Source organism: Suricata suricatta, chromosome 1 (genome assembly GCF_006229205.1).
Source record: "Suricata suricatta isolate VVHF042 chromosome 1, meerkat_22Aug2017_6uvM2_HiC, whole genome shotgun sequence".
Taxonomy (NCBI): domain Eukaryota; kingdom Metazoa; phylum Chordata; class Mammalia; order Carnivora; family Herpestidae; genus Suricata; species Suricata suricatta.
In genome coordinates, this window is record NC_043700.1 from 113,467,792 (window position 1) to 113,488,829 (window position 21,038).

Sequence of the window (21,038 nt, forward strand, 5' to 3'; positions counted from 1 at the left end):
ACTAATTAGTTAGAAATTAATGTTAATTAAATCATCTTAAAATGTGGCATAACGAAATAGGGGACTTTGGAAGAGAAAGAGTGGAGACAAAGTCTGTCCTCTTCTCACTTCTGCATACCTTCATCCATGACAGGAACCAGGGTCTGAAACGTTTATAAATGCTTGGTGTATAGTCCCTCCTGTCTATAAGGAGGCTGTGTGAGCAAATCCATAGAGGAGACACATGCTTTGCATAGCAGAGTAGAAAAGGTGCAGAAGTGCTCATAAATGGGCTGCATAAGACTACATTCCAGAAGAAAAAAAAAGTTCAGGATGCATTTGACACGGTATTTAATTTTAAATATTTTGACTACATTTCCAGATATGTAATAAGATTGTATACTTTTATACTTTAAAATATTCTATAAAGGTTATATTTAAGAAGTCTTATAAGGTAATTTTATTCTCTGATTATAAAAAGATATCATAAATTAAAAAACCAAATAGTCCTACATTTGTATCAAAAATATTCAAACATTAATCTATTAAACTTTGATTTAAATTCAACTATGTACCAGGTGTGGCTACTCCATCTGGAATTTCAAATCTGATACAATTTATCGCGGTGTAAGGAAAGGTGGATAACAAAATGGCTAACCTCATTAAATAAGTGAGGAAAAGACGGAGGATTGTATATAGAAATGGTACTATGATGATAAATAGTGAAAAAGAATTACACCTTCCAAAGCAACCAAAAATATATTCAGGGGCATGGCCAAAAAAAAAAAGAAGTAAAAAGTTCATGAATGAATGTCCAAAGGTTTCTTAATCCTATTACAATAAAGCAAATTATTTTAGTTCCATATTTAACAGCTGGCATATATATTAAAGTGCTCTCTGCTGCATATTTAAAAATATGTGATATTGCTGGTGGTCATTTCACCACATGGTACACAAGCTAATTTCTCATAATTTACACATTCATACTTTGGAGAATCAGATTAATAATAACAACCTCGGGTATGTGAAAGCTAGACACAGGAAACACCTGCAGAACAATATTAGTTTCTGGAAGGAAGTGAAACCATTTATCATAAGTTTATTGAAAGAAACTCAGGATGATGTTTTATATTTATTAATGCATAAAAAGATTTCTTACCTAAAGCTTCCATACACCAGACTGTCTTATTCCAACGGGTTGGCTGTGTTCTAACACATTTGCTATTTGATGTAAATTCAACCTCCACAGTATCACCAATGACTTCATCTCTCAAAATAATAAATATTTCACCAGGATTCTATAAGATAAAACATGTAGCCCAATGAGGACCTTGAAAAAGTCTACAGTACCAAAGAATCCAGTATATTTAATAACAACAAAGCCTTCACAGGATAATTATGACTTCTATCATGTCCTATCTTTTCAACCATATTCAGAAATAAAATATGTAAATATGATTCTCTCCACACTTTAATGTTATCAACTTGGTGTCTATTGAATTCTCAATTTTTCCCCCACCCCACCTTTTGCAACTGAAAAACAGTGACAATAGTTGCTTCATTTGCCCTTGACTCTTCCCTGTCCAGGAGGATCCCTATCTCAAAGTAAGGAGCATCACTTACAGACCTCCAGGGAGCTGTCATTTGCTAATCAAAGCCTTTTTTCCCTGAATCCATTTCCTTTGCCCTTCTAGAACCTGGTATATTCGTCTATAAATGACAGGACTGAATAGGTATCACTTTAATATCTCTTAACATTTTAAATATGAGTTTTAATGTCCAATGTTTTAAATATCCAATAGTTTTAAATCTTACCTAACAGAGATTCTCTAGTTACTCTTTATGTGTGATGAGTATCTGTGAAGGTTACTGAATTGCTTAAAGGTTATAATCTAAAAGTTTCAAGATTTTATTAAGGTCAAAAAGCTAAATCTTGGACATAAGGCAAGAGGAGTTATTGAAAATCATTCTGGGGAAAAAATCCGGAAAAAATAATTAGGAATAAAAAGATTGACATTAATACAGAAAAAAAAGAAGGAATAAATGTTTGCTGACCATCTACTTTATAAAAGGAATTATGTTAAGCACTTTTAATATAAAGTTATTTCCTTTAATCCTAACCAAAACTTAAATACACACATACACACATCAAAGCCAAAATGGAAGGCTATTAGTTTTCTTTTAAGAACAGAGTAGCTAATACAGAGAGTTACATTCTGAAGATTAATCAGAACTACCTAAATCAAAATCTGTACTTTACATTGTGCTGTTTAGCCCTTCAGAATAACTAAAGTGAAATATTATTTTTGTGTTTATCTCAGGTATCACCTTTCAAATGCTTTCCTCAAAGTCAAACTAAATTTCAGTCCCTCACAAAATAAACAGAAACCTCATTTATATACTCTTATAAAATTGTGTGTTACCAAAAGTCATTAACTTCAAAGTTCTCTTATTTAAAAGTTATCTGTGTAAGCATAAATCACCTGCTGATAAAACTTACAACTTTAATGCTCTATACCAAAAACTTTCTATAAATATATTGATGTGGGATGCCTGGGTGGCTCAGTCCGTGATGCACCTGACTCTTCACTTTGGCTCAGCTCATGATCTCATGGTTCAAGAGTTCTAGCTCCACACTGGGCTCTGTGCTGACAGGGTGGAGCCTGCTTGGGATTCATTCTCTCTCACTCTCTCTGCCCTTCTCCCACTCACCCTCTCTCTCTTAAAATAAATAAGCTTTTAAAAAATGTTGATGCCACAGAATTGGTTCAGCTGACATACTTCCACTTCAGCCATTTTTCCACTAGAGTCTGGTGCTCCCAAATATTTGTCTGCAGGATATTTTAAACTAAATTTCTCTTCCTCAATTACATTGCAAATGGAGAAAAGATGTCACCATTCCATGGGACACAGACTCTTGGCTTCACACATCCCACAGGAATGCCTCCCTGTACTCTTCCCTACGCCTCACCAATGCACTGCTTCACATGACCCCCGAGGTCAGGAATGTGAGCGCCTCCTGTTCCTCTCCTCTGCCACCTCCACTTCATGGGGCCTCCTGTCTAGCTCAGTTTTTTGGTTCCTTTCTCGCTCACACCTGTTACCTTACTCCAAATCTTTCATGATTTCCTATTTACTTTGGCCCAGATCCCCAAGATCTCTGCAACAAAGTTCTTCAAAGCTCTCTTTCAGGTATAGGCTGTGTCTTATTCAACTTTGAGCTCTCCCTTTCCAAAGTTAGTTAGCCTCAGCGTCCTCTCCCAATGTTCTATTCTCTTCATTCTCACTCATGAGTGCTCACACAGCCTGCTGCTTATGCATCAAATTCCCTCCATAATAGAGGGCAGGACTCCACCTTTCAACCTTTCCCAAAGAAAGGTTCTAAACAAAAAACAAGAATACTGACCACCCCAAATGAGGCACTTACGTCTTCATTTGTACCCAAGGCCAGCTTCATGGGGATATGGCCTGGCCTGTTGCACTGGTCCTGTACTTAGCAGGCCTTGCACTTGCTTCAGTGTTCTGCTGTCACTGCCTGAAAGGGCTTACTAATTTGAACAAGGGCCCCTACACCTTCATTTTGCTCCAGGCCCGTTTGTACCTAATGTCGGCGTGCCATTTCGCTCGTGCTCTCCCTCTGTCTCCCCACGCTTCTCCGGTCTCCCGCAAGGTCTGACTCGGGTTTCATGAGCTCCTCAAACCCTCCCTACAACCACAGCCCACAGCTGTGGAGTCGTGGGGCACTTCAGATCCACACCCCTCATTCGACCATCTTGAAGTCATGCTGTCTGCTCTTAATTAGTTTTTCCTGTCTGTGTGTTGGCTTCCCAGCTAGATTTTCAACATCCTGAAGGTATTTTTACTTTTTTGTATCATTGTGGCATCTTGTAAACATTGTGTATGTAAGAGACAATCTGTACATATTTTTAAATGAAGATGGAAGAAGTCTGTCAAAATGTGACATTTTAAAATTGAACAGGCCCAGCTCTGTTCCTTACACCCCCCAGGACTCCCAGTGTCATGTGTTTGCTCCATCTCTACAGAGGAAGTGGCCTACTCCACGAGGGAAGGCCTGCATTGTCCGGCCTCATCCATAACTATTATGAGTATCTTAATTAAACATCTAATTATGTGGGTGCATTTGATTCAGTGGAAAAAATAGTAGGATACTCAAACAAAGATTCGTAAGTTTGGCTTTAATACTTATAAAGCTGCTGTTTTGCTTTCAATCTTTCTGACTCATCTGTGTATCCCTTCTTTGGTTCTGAACATTCAGGGACAGAAAGAATTATGATAATTATCACTTCCAAAGTCTAAAGTTTTGTGGCATTGATCACAAAATTATGAGACCTAAGCAAAAGGGCTACAACTTGGTCAATAATAGAATATACAGAGGGTGAAGTTTCTGGATCTGCTAAGGTTGGTGTCTTTAGGCTTTAATGATACATGATGTGCCCTAGTGGATCATCCTATCAGCTTACCATGGCTTTTTTTTCACACAGACCAATGGTTCTTTTCATACATTCATGACTACTTTAATAGGCACCAGTTTAACGAGCACAGTCGTGTGGGCTTTATTAAGCCAGGGCTGTGCAGGCTCCAGAGCTGACCTCTAATTCACCCATGACAGCACAGCAAGGATTAGGTTATGGCAATGGTCCCAAATTTGGCTGTTAATTCTTACCTTCAGGGTCACCTGGGAAGCTTTTCAAACTGCCAGTGTCCAGGCCATAAAACAGACCATTTATATCTGAATCTCTGGGGGTAGGATTTAGGCATTATTTTTTTTAATCTCCCCTAATAACTCCTGTATGCATCTTAGTTTGAGAGCCACTTGGCTAAAGGGTAAAGACATATTTCGGTAGCGCTTAACAACATAAGCATTTTCGGCATTGATACACACAACAGTCTTTTGCAGCTTTTCTTGTATTTTTCAATGAAGTCACAGGATCAGACTTTAAGTTACAGTTGATTACCAAGAACTAGTGTGTGATTTGGTATGAGAAATAAGTGGGGACTGCCGTTAGCGTCTATAAATTATTTAAAACCCCGTCTTGGGCCAAGGAATGAACGCATAGGAGGTCATCTCTGAGATCTTTGTGGCTTTCTCTAGGGTCCTCATAATCATACCTCTTCATAGAGTCTAAGGATTTCCCTATCTGGTGGCAACAAACTCAGGTCTGCCTGTGAGTTTGGAGACTCACATTACAGTTGTAGCAACAGAGGTACGTCAAAAAACAAGTCAAATAAGCTGAAGGTCGTTTTTAGAGAATATGCCATGTTCTAGGATTTGGATACAAAGACACTTCAATGAAATTAATATAGATCCAAATGTTGATAAAGCCACTTAAAACGCCTTTCAAGGTTATACTGGAACGTGAAGAATTGAATTTGCTCACAAGATCAACAAGTGACTGGACTGGTTTTAAAACTAGTTGTGTCTTATCATCAGAAAAGCAGCAGTGGCAGAATAATATAAAAATTAAGAACTATCCATTGATTATACTTAAGAAAGTGAGAGGTTCTGGCAGGAGAAAAGTTGAGCCTGCAGTGGACAGATTCTACCAAAAGGAAGGGAAAACAGATTGAGGGGCTGTCTCTACAGATAAAACCAGATAAAGAAAATAAGCTCATTCCTAACTGCTTTTTAGGACGCTGCTCCTGACGGGGAAAGAGTGAAGCCATTACTGACCCTGTGAAGGGGGCTGGCAGAGATGACCGAAGAGGCAGGAGGCACCAGAGAGCAAGTGGCAGGACTTTCCAAGAGGGTCCAGTGAGGAAAATGTCTAGAGGCTCCCTTTTAAGGCTTCAGTTAAAATTCATAAAAAGAGGGACAAGAGTCCCTGCTTACAAACTGTGTGGCTCTAACAAGTGATTATAAAACACTAGGTGGATTGCAGAGAAGCCTCTGACAGGGAGCACCGATTCTTGATGCCATTATAAGCTGATTTGAAGGCAGTTTATTACTGTAAAGGCCATAAATGTACCTCCTGTTCAGACAGGATTTAAGCTTGGAACTATTGACATTTTTGGACCAGAGAAGTCATCGTTGTGGGGACCACCCTGTGTAACACAGGGAGTTTAACAGCATCCGTGACTTCTACCCACGAGATGCTAGTAGCAATCCCCAGTTACAACAACCAAACTGTCTGCAGGCTTTGCCGAATCCCTTCTGGGTGCAGCGGGGCAAAATCATTCCCAGATGAGACCAGTGCTCTGCAGGAATTTGTTGGGAGTTTTTGAACTCACCAGTAGAATGAAAATTCCTGGTGAGGGTACAACAAGTTTGCATGATCTCTGGCCCCCAGATAGCTCCCAAAGTCTGTCCTCTTGAAACTTTTCATTTCTGCTTGGGCACCAAACCTCAGAGTGCTTTGCTGATTAGTGTCAGGAGCGGCCTGTAACCCTGCCCTGTCCCTGAGGCGTGATTGCACCTGGTCAGGGAAAAGATGAGTAAGCTAGATACACCTTAATGCAACATAAATTTTCCCCTAAGCAAATAACTGATAACTGACTACCTTCTGGGCCAGAACGCCTTTGTAAAAGTCACTACTGCAATAAAATGTATCAATCATCTTTGGGACCTTGAGAGCAGGTATTATGTGTCCTGAGAACCTGTTTTTCTGGGAACTTTCTCTTAGAGTTATAAACAGCCCAATGACCCTTACTCATAAAAAAACTGACCTTTACTAAACAATGCTGTTTGCTTCTTGGTTAAAGGTTGCTTCCTTAAGGCTTGACCTTAGGTTTTGTAAAAATATACCTATGACACCATGAGTGTCTGTAGCTAAGTTTTTTATGACAACCATTACAACTAGAATTGTAACTTCTGCAGAACCCATATCCTGGAAAATTGTAAAGCTTATCTATGAGAAATTATTTACTGCTCTTTCTGGTCCTTGTACCTTTTGCCATGAATAAAGCTTGAGAACCAGACAGGGCAGAGATGCCTGCCAGAATGGTAGAGACGCCTGCCAGGTGGGCAGGGGTGCCTGTCTGGTGATCCGAACAAAACTTAAGACTTTCTCACTCTCTCGCCTACACTGTCATCCTTCAGGGGAACCCTGGACCCGCTGGAGCTGGACTCCGGCAGGAATTTGTCTGAGGAATTACTGAAATGAGGACTCTGTAGTAACACATGTACGGGGAAGAGAAGCTAGTAAATGACAGACCAAGTCCAGTTCTCTTTTATATGTTATTCCAGTGGAAGAATGCCTCCCAGATGGATTTTTCTTTAAGGACATAAAGTTGGATAAGAGTCTTTTACACAATGAATGTGTTTGACAGGGTTAGAACTTGGACTTCCAACCTCTCATGATCAATTATTCCACATGATAAAATCAAGAGAAATATGCTAGAAAAACAAATGTGTTGGCTCATAACAAAAATAATAAATAATAAAACACTCCATAACAAAGAATGCTAATCCTAGAAAAAGTAAAGGAAGAGATCGAATTAAATAGATTTACGCTTTTAAGACCCACCAAGGTATTTCTCAAAGAGACAGGGAATAACTTACAAAAACGGAACCCTGGAGACCTCTCTTCACTGCCACATGAAAAACAATGTTAACGAAAATGTATTTTCTGCTGTTTTTAAAGTGGCACAAGATTTTCAAGGCTTAGGAAATCTAAGATTCACGGGAAGGAACAGTGCTGGGTAAGACGAGTAGGCGGAGGGATCATTACTCCTGTGCTCCTGGGGTCAGAAGGAGGAGCAGCTTACCTGCTGCCTCAGTGGAACAATCTACTAAAGCTGATTCTGCAGAACAGAGGAAACAGGGAGGGAGCCTCCAGGAAGCAAGTCCACAGACCCAAGCAATTTGACAGCAAGAAGCAGCAGCAGGAGGGACCCTAACCGCCCCCACCCCTTAATCAGAGAGAATGAAGACATGCCACTACTCAACTCAGCACTGGCAGGCCGGAAACACCAAGCGAGAAGGACACTTTGTAAGTTTCAAAGGTGCTGGGTGTGAAAGAGGCATGTTTGAAAAAAGATAGGTGACGGCAGTTTAGCACGTAAATTTCTCACTTTTGTCATGTTTATTTCTGAGAGAGAAAGTGTGCACAAGTCGGAAGGGGCAGAGGATTCAAAGCAGGTTCTGGGCTGACAGCAGTGGGCCTGATGTGGGGCTCGAACTTACGAACTGTGAGACGCTCAATCCACTGAGCCACTCAAGCACCCCTAACTTTTGTAAGATGGTGGCAAAGTCTCAAGTGTCACTTACTGCGAGAGGAGGCCATACATTCAGTTGTCTCAACTCACCCACTGACTGGAAGAGATCTCAGAAATGAGTATGGTCTGGCATTGACTGAAAGTTACCCTGGCAAATCTGAAACATGATTTTCACTCCTTTGGATACAAATGGTCTTACTTTTGGTACTTGGCCATTGTTACACAGATTCAGATTACACTAAGATCTGGGTTCCCAGAGCACTAGATTTTGGCTGGGACAATTTTTTTCTTTTTTGTCTGGGATTTCGTTTGTTTTGAATTCTTTAGTGTGTGGGGCTGGTGCTAAAGTAATCATGTATGATCTTTCAATTCTTAGGATTCCTTAAAATGGAGGGTACCTAAGTGAGCTCTGAAATCATTTAACTTCCGAAAGTCTGAAAGAACTGTCTCCATGTCAATAAGAAAGCCCCTGGTCCTGCCTTTGAAAGTACCCTGATCCTACTCAACCATCTGAGTGTGCTCTCTCAGCCTGCAGGGCAGTGGGGTTTAAGTTTTAGATTTCAGTTTCTCTGCAAATTTAATATTCAAAACTTACTGTTGGGGCCCCTCGGTGGCTCAGTCAGTTAAGTGTCTGACTTTAGCTGAGGTCATGATCTCATGGTTCGTGAGTTTGAGCCCCGCTTCGGGTTCTGTGTTGACAGCTCAGAGCCTGGAGCCTGCTTCGGATTCTGTGTCTCCCTCTCTCTCTCTGCTCCTCTCCCACTCGCACTCTGTCTCTTTCCCTCTCAAAAATAAACATTAAAAATGTTTTTAAAAAATTACTGTTGTAGGTATTTTTCAATGCAGCTTTAAGACTCACTGCATAATTCTCAGTGAGTAATGCTTAGTTCCAGGTTTTCTTTTTTTTCTTTACTGTGTTGATTTTACCTCCTTGAGAATAATTCTCATTTCTGTTTTTTATATTTATTTCTGCATCTTCCACTACTTTTGACTCACTAGGAGCCACCAGTTCTGATTGTTCAGCTTGTCCTCCCTCAAGTCCCTGAGTCCTTTAAGTGAGTTGCAATTTTTCTCTGCCTGGTCACGTGTGTGTTGGTTCCCTCAAACTTGAATGATTCCGTTTCTTGGAGTCTCTGAGGTAGTGTCAAAGAAGTTCTTGTTTCTCTGGAACTAATAGCATAATCACTTAAAACAGTGATTCTTCTGGTTAGGTAAGCAGTAAAAGGATTAACCTTTGCCTAACTGCACAAGAAGTTCGGCTTCCCCCAGAATTAATACCAGTGAGATCGGGGGATTCTCTTCCCAAAGACACCTCTTAGCAGACAAACATGCAGCCCTGTCATCAGTAGCATATATCCACTGGCTTCTACCAGAAGGATCCTTTCATACATCTCCCAAGGCTCACCTGTGTCTTTGGCTTGTCCCACTGAAGGACACCACGGACACTGAAGGTCACTATCTGGAGATTATATAGACCCAGATTCAGGCCAAGCTCTACCGGTGTGCTTATTTTAGTAGTTCATTCCAATGAAGACTTAGGAGGAAGACTGTATTCATGCGGTCACCTTCTCAGAAATCCACACTACATCCCTTGCTCCATTATACTTTTGTTCCTGAAGGACCAGCTCTTCCAGCCCTTATGTTAGTCCACGTAACAATGCAGCCTTCTAATACATGTTCAATAACTGTAAAAATGGTGCTTTTAGGAAATAACTATTTTCAAATTCTATTCAAGAATATGTTTCCATTTATAAAAACAAAATTCTTCTTCTGGTTAAAATGAATCCAAACAAATTTTAAGTAGCCTGACATATAGCAATATTATATATTTTTGCGATGTATCAAATAACATTTGATAAAATGAAACTTTCATATATTCTCCATTATTCAACTATTCGACAAATATTTATCAAACCTACTAATTCCCAGAGAGTGTTTTGGATTCTGAAGACACAGCCATAAACAAAGTACCCACTATGTTAGAGTTTACATTCTGTTATGAAAACAATAGAGCCACTTAAATAACAAAGTATCTTACTGACCTCACATGGAATTTCAGCAGGAAGCACAATTGCCTGTGGTATGGTGTCTCTTGAAGCTTTCGATAATTCCTCAGATTCCTGTCTCTTACTTATTTCCCTGGAATGTTCTACTTTTAGGTCCACTGGAATACTGACCTCAACGTAGTCATCAGAACCTAGAAAAAAAGTGCATGTATGTGAGCTACATCACAATTATAACATATTCCTCCATTGTTTTAAAGACTAATTGCTAAACAATCAGTTTGATTAATACATGGGACAACAGAACTGAGTTTAAAATAACTGAACCAATGTTAATAATTAAAATAACACTTCACAATTTAACTAGTATTATAACCTTAGTGACTAAACTAAACCAACTATATATGTTCACCTATTAGTGTAGGGTTCCCCCACCCAAAAAAATCCAACCACCATTTAATATTTTTTCTTAATATTAAATTAGGAAACCTGAAAAAGATGAAACTATCTCTTTTCAATGACTGTAATTAAGGAAATTTATTTTATCTTAAATGAGAACAATTATTTATATGTTAAAAAGATTTCTAGGTTTTAAAAACAAAAAGCATAACTGGGAAACATCACTAAATAAACTAGTTTTTCTGCACAACACTGGTTTAATAGTGAAATATTAGTGTTTATCCAAATGTTGATATGTTCTGTGAAAAGTGTGTTCTGTATCAAATAAGCTGGTTCTTTGTGGCAGCGTTACTAAGGACAGTGAAATACATTAATGTGAGTTTTCTTTTTTTAATTTTTTAATTTTTTATTTATTTGAGAGAGAGAGAGACAGAGACAGAGCCCGAGCAAGGGAGGGGCAGAGAGAGGGGGAGACAGAATCTGATTCAGGTTCAGGCTCAGAGCTGTCAGCACAGAGCCTGATGTGGGGCCTGAACTCACAGACCGGGAGATCATGACCTGAGCTAAAGTCTGATGCTCAACTGACTAAGTCACCCAGGTGCCCCGAGTTAGGGGAAAGAATATTTGATTCCTTTTTGTTTTAACATTTAGTAATTTAGCATTTAGTCTCAATCATTAAAACATTTTTCTCTATTAATGAAAAAAATGTTGTGTTAAGAGTGAAGGTTAATTTTTTTTTACTCAATATTTCAAAGCCCAAAGCCTCTCGTTAGCGTACAGACCAGTGTGGCTGAAACCAAGTCTCTAACAACTAGATCACATCTGTAAACTCTTAAGGCAACCCCAATGTATCCCTAAGTCCACAAAGAAGAGAACTGCAAAAAAAAGAAACTAGTCCCTGACACCTAGAAACTGCCCCGACACTGTGTAAAATCCTCGGTGTTGGCTGGGAGCTGGTCCTCCTAGGGAAACAGAGAACTTCACAGAACCTCAACATCGCACATGGCCACTCTGCCACCAGGAGGGATCGAGTCGGAGGTGAGACCACGTTGTCCTCTTGTCTGCATCCAAGCGAAAACATGAGCACTGCCAAAATCACAAGAATGACCCAGCATCCCCAATCCCAGCTCCTGTCAGCAGCTGTCACTTCTTTACCAATTTCAGCCTTTGTCTCTTTTTCATTTCTCTTGCCCTCTAGATAGGATAACCCACACCTCCCAGTTTTCCTGGGAGTTTCCTAGTTTGGGCCTGACATTCTGTGTCCTAAGAACCTCTTCAGTCTCAAGCATACTGGGACAGCTGGTCACCTTGATTTTGGACAAAAGTCACTAATATACCAAAACATAATATTACAATTGCTTTTTGACAGCAAGCAAACTATAGAAAAACCCTGCTTTCTTGAAACCTCCCTCAAATCACTTAGCAACAAGCTTAAATCCTACAGTAAGTCTTTCCTAATGCTCTTCCTGAGATGGCCCATGGTTCTCCATGCTGTGCCTTCTCTTCACTGCAATGAACAAAAAGTCCAAATAGTTCAAGTGCAGGTGTGTTCCTAGTGGCCGGTGGCTAAAGGACACTGATTGGATAAAAAGGAAGAAGAGTCAAAGGCAGTATAGATGGAAATAGCTAAAATTTCGTTATTTTTATCCAAAAAAAGTGAAGTTGTCAGTTTCATACAGGTAATTCTGTCAGTAAAAGAGAATAACAAAAAGACATGCCTCCTCAAGAGGAACATCCCCATGGCACATCTGAGAAAGAGTGTAGGGGCTTTTTATTGTTGTTGTGTTGGGGAAGGAGTTTGGTGTTTGTTTTTTTGTTAGTGGTGGTGTCTCATGAAAGTTGCAGAGTAAAGCCAAAAAAATACTTGGGATTTCCAGATTTTTTTAAGTACTACTCTTCCTTGAAATGAAAGGAAAAATAGCCTTTATTATTTAAAGAGTTTCATAAGTGGTTTCATTTTCTCTCTGTCTCTGTCTCTCTCTGTTTGTCTCTCTTTCTCTCTCTCACACACACACATACATATCCACACCCCAAAACAGTGAAAGGTTGTTTAGAACTGGCTCAATCATTTTGTGAATTGATGAAAGAGCTAGGAAACCATTTTATTTAAAACACTTTAGAATAAGAAGGTGTAAATTATTATAGGGTAACAGCAACTAGATGTTTCTGCTAATTCCTCTGTGGTATTAGGTTAAGAAGAGCTATTTTCTTTATCCCGAGGATGTAATTATGACTATAAAAAAGATTTATCTCCATGAACATTCATAGAATCACTGTTTATAATGCACAAAATTGGAAGTGGTCAAAGCAATAAGGGACTAGATCAAAATCTGCACTGTGAAAAAGATACTTTGACCAATAAAAATTCTATCAGAGTATTTACCGATAAGAAAGAGGTTTATGTTATAACTGAAAAAGTTTCAAGTTATGAAATTATTAATTTAGTAGGTTCTTATTTTAGTAAAACAAAAAGTATAGGACTTTTGGTTTCAGGTTCCACATGTAAGGAGCTTTGGTAATCAACACTCCTCCTAAAAAAAACTGTACAGACTGAAAAGTCACCAGTCTTCTTTGATCTTTAAGAAAGGGGTGCACGTAGCACAGACTGTTGTCCCCCAAATTGAAGAGGCAGTTAGGGAAGTGCAGGGAGTCTCAAGTTATGGAGAAAAGAGTTAGGAGTGCATACCAGCCCAGGAACCAGTCCCGGGACACGGAAACCACGACCGTAATCGACAATTTGCTAAATGCTCAGTGTGGACAAGTCTGAGAGTTAAAAACTGCAAAGGAATCCAGCCAAAGGAGTGCCTCCACATTATTTTGAGAATTACCTCCAGGAGCCTGACTGGATTCCCACAGAAAATATTAGAGAAAATGCTTCTCCTGCTGCTGGCAGGGGGAGGAGAAAAGAAACCACTTTGAAATACTCCATAGCATTCTGTTCTTCTAAGAAAGGTTTGTCCTCAGGGCAGACTGGTTAATGAGAGGCTAACCTACTGGGGTATTCTCAGAGTCTAAGTGACCTGGGGGAAAAGAAATACACAACAGAAGCCCACTGTAGCCATCTTGTCTCACTTAAGGGGAGAAAAAAGACTAAAGGACTCTTGTGATGTTCATGGTTCAGAGCTGTAAGTTTACTAAATGACTGAGACCTAATCATAGGACTCTAGAAAGCTTCCCATTCCCCCACACCTCAGTACCACATTACCAAGAGCCTATTTATAGCAGTTCCTTTTACCTAGTACATACTGTCTATTGAGAAAAATTCCAAGGCATAACAAAAGGCCAAAAACCAAATTTGATGAGACAGAGTAAGCATCAAAACCAGGCATGGCAAGGAGGTCGAAATCATCAGACTGGGAATTGAAAACAGGTCTGATTAACTTGCTAAGGGTTCTAATGTACAAAGTAGACAGTATGCAAAACAGATGGGCAGTGTAAGCAGAGTAATGGAACTCCAATGAAAGAATCAAAAAGAAATGGTAGAGGTTGAAAATGCTGTAACAGAAATGAAGAATGCCTTTAATGAGTTTATTAGTAGACTGGACACAATTGAGGAAAGAATCTCTGAGCTAGAGAATACATCAATAGAATCCTTGAAAACTGAAACACAAATAGGAAAACAAACAAAACTAAAAAACACAATAACAACAACAACAAAAAACAAGAACAGAATATCCAAGGACTGTGAGACAACTACAAAGGTGTAACATACATGTAATGGAATACTAGATATAGAAAAAAAAAGGAACAGAAAAAATATTTCAAAGACTAATGACTGAGAATTTCTCCAAACTAATGTTAGATACCAAATAAAAATACATTTAAGGATATCGCCTTCAAACTGCAGAAAATTGGGCACCTGGGTGGCTCAGGTAGTTAAGCATCTGACTTCAGCTCAGGTCATGATATCACAGTTTGTGAATCTGAGCCCTGTGTCTGGCTCTGTGCTGACAGCTCAGAGCCTGGAGCCAGCTTCTGATTTTGTCTCTGTCTCTCTCTGCCCCTCCCCTGCTCTCTCTCTCTCAAAAATAAATAAATATTTAAAAATAAAATTCAAACTGCAGAAAAGCAAAGAAAGAGAAAAAATTCCTAAACGACTTAGAGAAAAAAAAAACTTAGCCACAGAAAAACAAAAACAAAAATGATACATGACTTCTCCTTAGAAACTATGTAAGCAAGAAGAGAGTACAGTGAAATCTTTAAAGTGTAAAAGAAATAAACCACAAACCCAAAATTCTGCACCCTATGAAACTATCCTTTAAAAGTGAAAAAGAAATAAAGACTATCTTGGATAATAAAATATTGGGATGATCTGTCGTTAGTAATTCCTGCCAGCTTCAAGAAAAGATAAAAGATTTTTAGAAAGAAGGAAATAATATAGGTCAGAATCTCTGATCTGCATAAAGGAAAGAATAAAAAAGGAAATAACTGAAGATAAAATAAAAACACTTATTTTACTTAATGGTAATTTATATAACAAATAACAATTTGTCTAAAATAATAATAGCAACAGTGTATTGAATATTCAGGCTTATGTACGTGTGTTTGTCTGTTTATATCTTAAGGGCACATTATATATATTACATATAAATGAAATGAATGACAGCAATGATACAAAGGATAGGAAGGAGGAATCAGGATTATTTTGTTATTATAAGGTAATTATACTATCTGTGAAGTGGTATACATGGTATAGTGTTATTTGAAAGTGGACTTCAGTTAGTTGTAATTGTATACTGCAAACTCTAGGAAGACCACTTAAAAAAGTGACCAAAAAAGGGAAAACTGATCTACTAAAAAGATAGAGGAAATGGAATCAAATAAAATGCTTAATTAAAATCACAAAAGATAGATAAAGAGCAGAAGACAAAAATAAGAACAATGAACAAGAACCAAGAAAAAAGAGCCAAAAAACCAGTAACAAATATGGCATCAATCCAACTATATCAGTAATCACTTTGAATGTCAATGATCTACGTGCACCACTAAAAAAGAGAGATACTGTCAGGTAGATCAGAAAACAGACACAACTACATGTTGTATACTAGAAATCCATTTAAATATAAAGACATATAATGGCGGAAAGTAAGTGGATAGAGGAAAAATATACCATGCTAATACTAATCAAAGGAAAAGAGGAGTAGCCATATTACTTCCAGACAGAGGAGACATCAAAGTAAGGAAAGTTATCAGTGACAAAAAGGAGATTATATAATGATAAAGGGGTCTCCAAGAATAATTAACAATTCTCAATGTACCTGTGCCTAACAACAGAACAGCAAACTGTGAGGCAAAAATTGAACTGCAAGTACAAACCGATGAATCCACTCTCCAGGTTAGAGAATTCAATACTGCTGCCTCAGAAACAGATCCAGCAGGCGGCAAGTCAGTAAGGGTGTAACTGAGCTCAATAATGCCACCAACAAACTGCATGTAATTAGTATCTACAGACTAACTCATCCAACAACAGCAGAATACATATTTTTCTCACACTCATATGGCACGTTCATCAAGATAGACCACATTCTGGGCCATAAAACACATATTAACAAAATTAAAAAAAATAAAGCATACAATGTTTGCTCTCAGACTATGATGGATTAAACTAGAAATAAATAACTAAAGATAACTGGAAAATCCCCAAAATGTGGAGATTATACATACTTCTAAATAACACATAAGTCAAAGAATAAATCTAAAAAAAGAAATTACAAAACTATTTTTAATCAGAATGAAAATGAAAGTACAACTTATCAAAATCTGTGAAATGCAGCAAAAGCGGTACTTCAGAGGGAAATTTACAGTATTAAGTGGATATACTAGAAGAGAAAAAAGTTCTAAAAATAAATCCAAGTTTGTATCTTTAGAAACTAAAAAATGAAAAACAAATTAAATGCTAAGTAAGCAGACAAAAAGAACCAATTAGGACAGAATTAGAGTAGAAATCAATGAAATTGAAAATAGGAAATCAATAGGAAAAAATTAAGAAACCAAAAGTTGGTTCTTTGCAAAAATCAGTAAAATTGATAAGGTGCTAGCCACGCATACTACAGAGAGAAAAAGACAGAGAGACAGAGAGAAGACACACAGTACTAACATGTGAAATAAAATAAGAGGAGGGGACAGCATTGTAAATCCCATGGACATTACAAGGATAATAAAAAGAATACTAAAATAACTCTATGTCCACAAATTCGGTAATGTAGATGAAATGGACCAATTCCTGGAAAGACACAATCTCCCTAATCTCACACAAAAAGACATAGATAATGTGAATAGGTCTATAGCTAATTTGAATTAAAGAAATTGAGTCAATAATAACCTTCCAAAGCAGAAAGCACCAGGCCCTGATAGGTTAACTGGTGAATTCTACAAAACATTTAAGGAAAAAATTATACTAATTCTCTACAACTGCTTTTTAGAGGTTAAAAGCAGAGGCAATATATCCTAACTCATTCTACAAGGCCCATCTTTACCCTAATACCAAAAAATTACAAGAAAGAAAGAATATTGCAAGACATTATAGAAAAAACATTGCAAGAGAAGAAATAATAGACCAATCTCTTGTGAACATAGACACAAACATCCTCACAAAATATTAACAAGTTCAATCCAAAGATGAACCAAGAGAATTTATACACCATGAGCAAGTGGGATTTTATTCCAGTTATGCAAAGTTGTTAAACATTCAAAATTCAATTAACATAATCCATCAGATCAATAGCCTAAAAAATAAAAAAATTACATGTTCATATCAATAGATGCAGGAAAAGTATTTGACAAAATCCAATACCAAGTATTAATAAAAACTCTCAGTAAACCAGGAGTAGAGGGGAAACCTTTCCAACTTGATAAAGATTATCTACAAAAACCCAATACCTAACCTCATGTTTAATGTAAGAAACTCAAAGCTTTCCCATTAAGCTTATTTAGAAGACAAGATTGCCCTCTCTCACTATTCTTTCTCATTGTTTTACTGGAAGTTTTTGCTAATGCAATTAAGGCAAGAAAAGGAAACAAAACAAAGATTGAGAAGGAAGACATAAAACTGTTGGGAGAAATATGATGGTCTATTTTGTAAATCCAAAAGCACTGACAAATTCCTGGAACTAATAAGTGATCATACAAGGTTGCAAGATATATAGTTCATATGCCAAAAAAGTAATTGCCTTTCTATATACTAACAAGTGAAATTTGAAAAAAAAAACAATACCATTTACATTAGCACCTCCCAAAATATAATACTTAAGTATAAAGTTAACAAAACATGTACAAGTGCTATATGATGAAAACTACAAAACTCTGATGAACAAAATCAAATAAGAACTAAAAAATAGAGAGATATTCTATGTTTATGGATAGGAAGACTCAGTATTGTCAAGATGTCAGTTTTTCTCAACTTAATCTATAGATTTGATGCAATTAAAATCAGAATCCTAGCAAGTTATTTTTACAAATATGGACAAATTGACTGTAAAGTTTATATGGAGAGGCAAAAGACCCTATGAATAGCCAACTCATTATGGAAGGAGAACATACATGGAAGAGTGACACTATGCAACTTTAAAATTTACAGAAATCAAGATAGTGTGGTCTTGGCAAAAGGACAAACAGATGATTAGAACGGAATAGAGAGCTGTTCTGAGTAGAGAGCTGTTCAAAGTAGAGAGCTGGGCTGAGAAAAAGAGCTACATAAAAATGGTCATTGGATCTTTGAATAAAGAGCAAAGGCAATACAATGGAGCAAAGGCAGTCTCTTCAAAAAGTGGTGCTGGAACAACTGGAAATCTATATGCAAAAAATGCATCTACATACAAATATTACACCCTCACAAAAACTCAGAATGGATTACAGACCAAAATGTATGATCAAAACTACAATATTCCTAGAAGATAACACAGGAGAAAACCTAGATGGCTTTGATGCCTTTTTAGATATCACACCAAAGATATGATCCATGAAATAAATAATTAATAAGCTGGATTTCATTAAAATGAAAAAAAAAAAAACCTCTGCAAAAGACAGTAAAATCTAGAGAATTAGAAGATAAGCCATACACTGGGAGAAAATATTTGAAAAAGATATATCTAATAAAGGACTATTCTGCAAAATATACACAAAAACCTCTTAAACTCAACAATAAGAAAATGGCCAAAAACATTAGAAAATCAGCCAAAAAGCTTAACAAATACCTCATCAAAGAAGATATATAGGTAGCAAATGAGCAGATGAAAAGATGCTCCACATCATATGTAATCAGGTAAATGAGAAATTGAGAAAAAAAAAAAACAAAACAAAACGAAACAATGAGCATTACATATCTAATACAATAGCCAAAATCTGAATACTGACATTATCCAATGTTAGTGAGGATTTGGAGCAACATGAACTCTCACACATTGCTGATGACAATGCGAAATGGTAGTCATTTTTGAAAATAGCGTGGTGGTTTCTGACAAAATTAAACATGGTCTTACTATGTAATTGAACAATCATGCTCTCTGGCATTTATCCAAATCACTCACACAAGAACTTGCACATGGATATTTATAGCCTAGCTTTATATGAATATATATTTTATATGAATTTATATGAATTGCCAAAACTTAGGAGCAACCAAGATGTCCTTAGGTGAATGGATAAACTGTGATATATCCAAACAATGAAATATTATTTAGAGCTAAAATAAAATGAGGTATCAAATAATGGAAACACATAGAAGAACCTTAAATGTGTATTACTCAGTGGATGATGCCAGCCTGAAAAGATTACATATTGTATTATACCAACTATATGACACTCTGGAAAGTGGAAAACTATAGAGGCAGTAAAAAGATAAGTGTTTGCCAGAAATCTTGGGTGGGGTGGGGGATGAGAGAGTACAGAAGATTTTGGGGACAGTGAAAACACTCTATGCTGCCTTAAGGATAGGTACTTGTCATTATGCATTTGTCCAAATACATAGATTATATAACACCAAGTGTATGCCTTAAAGTAAACTATGGACTTCAGATAATTACGATGTGTCAACATAGGTCCATTCTTAAACGGTAAAAACTGTGCCATTCTGGTGAGTGATGTTGATAACAGAGGTAAGCTATGCATGTTACAGGGGTGGTGCAGGAAGTATAATATCTCTGTATCTCTCAGATTTGATGTGAACATAAAACTGTTCTAAAAAATAGTCCTTTAAAGGAAGGATATACATACAAAACTATATGGTACAGGTTCAAAATATATTTCTGAATGCATAAGAATATACTGGCATGTACATATATATGTAGTCCACAAATATCAAGTGGTTATTTCTGACTGGTGGGGTTATGGGTAATTTTATTATTTATATATGTATATAAATAATAATATTAACTAATAATATCTCATACATAATATATATTTTGGTTTTTCTATAATGAAAATATTTTTGTTTTACAGATTGAACTACATATACACTTCTCAAATAACTGAATCATTTAAATCATCAAGAATAATTGATGAATAAAATGAACTGATCAAGATTACAGACTGAGCACATATTCCTTTACCCCTTGTCTACACATGTAAATAATAGAAAAGATTGTTTTCTTTATGGTCATGACATAAAAATGGATCGAAAATACTGCTCTGCAATTAGTATGTGAAATAAATCAGCTTTTCACAAATCATCTCTAAGTTAAAGTGATCTAAGCAATTCCCAAAGATATTGTCTAGAAGAATGACTCTTCTCTTTTTTTAAAATGAATTTAATATTAGGCAAAAATAACCATAGATAGCGTAAGGCAAGATAACTTTGTGTATTCTTTTTAATAACAACGAAAATTGCATTGCAGACTTAGTAAATAGTAAAACATCGTAAAATAGTAAAGCACTAGAAAATAAATTTTCCTTTATGAATAAAGTCACAAAAACTGGTTTATATGTAATTTTTAAAATTTGTCATATGCTTTTCAAAATAGACACCCTTTAATAATATATTTTTTCAAAGAATATAATCTTTAGCATAGACTTTTAAAATTTTGTTTCTATGTATTTGTCAATTGACTAAATCCTCATTTGTCATGAGGACAGGCTTTTGACTAATCAACAAAACTAAATGAGAACTGAAAAAAATGTGGAATCTTTTATTTCTATCATATTTTTGCTTTTGTTAGTTACACTGATTTGAAAAACAAAAGTTATTCCTAAATGCACAAAGACTTTTCAAATCTAACATTCATAGACAAACCAAAGATTCACTTTCCATCACAAATGATTTGGAAACAACGACAGAAACTAATTTGGAAAAAAAAATACCTACTGCAAATAAAACCCTCTTGTCCTTCCATGTAACCCTGGGAAAAGTGATATGTACTATGAGCTTCAATATCCTCAATTATTTAACAGGGTAAATAGTACCTTTCTTGCTGGACTGCTTTCATTACATTTAGTAATATGTTTCATATGTCAGGCCTAAAATAGATACTCAATATTAGTTTCCTTCTC

At 36.8% G+C, this 21,038-nt stretch overlaps 1 protein-coding gene across 3 annotated transcripts in view; it reads right to left on the reverse strand.

The window, feature by feature from the left end:
• BANK1 (B cell scaffold protein with ankyrin repeats 1) overlaps positions 1–21,038 on the reverse strand; it is a 278,763-nt gene that overhangs the window by 193,343 nt on the left and 64,382 nt on the right. For all 3 annotated transcript variants that reach the window (XM_029942644.1, XM_029942650.1, XM_029942661.1), the window contains exons 3-4: positions 10,197–10,351; positions 1,139–1,277 (exon numbers count right to left, since the gene is read on the reverse strand). In XM_029942644.1, the coding sequence (XP_029798504.1) occupies positions 1,139–1,277; positions 10,197–10,351 (294 nt within the window). The remainder of the gene's footprint in view (positions 1–1,138; positions 1,278–10,196; positions 10,352–21,038) is intronic.